Source organism: Chiloscyllium plagiosum, chromosome 21, assembly GCF_004010195.1.
Source record: "Chiloscyllium plagiosum isolate BGI_BamShark_2017 chromosome 21, ASM401019v2, whole genome shotgun sequence".
Taxonomy (NCBI): domain Eukaryota; kingdom Metazoa; phylum Chordata; class Chondrichthyes; order Orectolobiformes; family Hemiscylliidae; genus Chiloscyllium; species Chiloscyllium plagiosum.
In genome coordinates, this window is record NC_057730.1 from 16,341,803 (window position 1) to 16,343,119 (window position 1,317).

The following is a 1,317-nucleotide window of genomic DNA, read 5'->3' on the forward strand; positions in this document are numbered from 1 at the left end:
TGGCGGCGGGGGGAGGGGTCAGTGTTTGGCGGCTGGGTCTAGGGTGAGGGGTCAGTGTCTGGGTTGGGGGTCTAGGGTGAGGGGTCAGTATCTGGCGGCGGGGTCTAGGGTGAGGGGTCGGTGTCTGGCGGCGGGGGGAGGAGGGGGGGTCTCCGCCTCGATCAAATCCCGGCGCTCCGCGGCCGCTCGGCCCACCTAGGTGGTCCAGGGGGAAGGAACCCTTATCCGGGGGCCGGGGATTGAAGCTCTTGGAGCTAAAATTCATCGCCGTCGACATCTTCTCGCAGCTTCCAGTGACGTCACCCGTCAGGCCGAGCGAGCCGATCCGTGAGCGAATCGCTCAGTAAAATCGCGCGCAGAGACATCGATCCAGGCTGCAGCCTGCTGCTCCAACCCTGGGGTGTTACAATAAGCACTCCATCACTTTTCCAAATCAATACTTATCCACTGCAAGGGCATAAATACTAATTTTTAATTCTGCATAGTGCAGAATTAAAAATCACACGACACCAGGTTATAGTCCAATAGATTTATTTGGAGGCACTAGCTTTCAGAATGCTGCTACTTCACCAGGTGGCTCTGAAGGAGCAGCGCTTGGAAAGCTACTGCCTCCAAATAAATCTGTTGGACTGTCACCTGGTGTCATGTGATTTTTAACTTTGTCCACCCCAGTCCAACACTGGCACCTCCAATTCATCACTAGCATAGTGCAGAGATTACTTCCAAAAATGCTTGGTGGCCAATCCAATTTGCAGGAGAAAGTGAGGGCTGCAGATGCTGGAGATCAGAGCTGAAAATGTGTTGCTGGAAAAGCGCAGCAGGTCAGGCAGCATCCAAGGAACAGGAGAATCGACGTTTCGGGCACAAGCCCTTCTTCAGGAATAAGGAAAGTGTGCCCTTCCTCATTCCTGAAGAAGGGCTTGTGCCCGAAATGTCCTGCTGGACACACTTTCCTCATTCCTGAAGAAGGGCTTGTGCCCGAAACGTCGATTCTCCTGTTCCTTGGATGCTGCCTGACTTGCTGCGCTTTTCCAGCAACACATTTTCAATCCAATTTGCAGTCTAGTCTCACTGGTTGACATGGTTACATTTCACCCAATGCTAATGTCAAAATGATTTCTTCTTCCAAATTCTTTGACCAACAGTCCCATTTCATCATGGGGCTTGTGTGGGCCAGTCAGCACTTGCAGCTTTTTCGTCATTCAGTTAGATCATCTCAACTCTTATTTACTCACCTTGTTCCATAGCCCTTGCTACCTTTGCCCAGTGAGCAGTTTTTCTTCAATATTTTAAATCAAGCAGTCTGCTTCAACACAT

The 1,317-nt window shown here is 51.0% G+C and overlaps 1 protein-coding gene across 1 annotated transcript in view; it reads right to left on the reverse strand.

Moving 5' to 3' along the window:
• Positions 1–335, reverse strand: part of LOC122560388 (cytochrome c oxidase assembly protein COX19) — a 5,956-nt gene extending 5,621 nt beyond the window's left edge. The window contains exon 1 of the mRNA XM_043711024.1: positions 196–335. Within this exon, the coding sequence (XP_043566959.1) occupies positions 196–277 (82 nt within the window). The 5' untranslated portion in view covers positions 278–335. The remainder of the gene's footprint in view (positions 1–195) is intronic.
• Between the last annotated feature and the right edge of the window lie 982 nt (positions 336–1,317).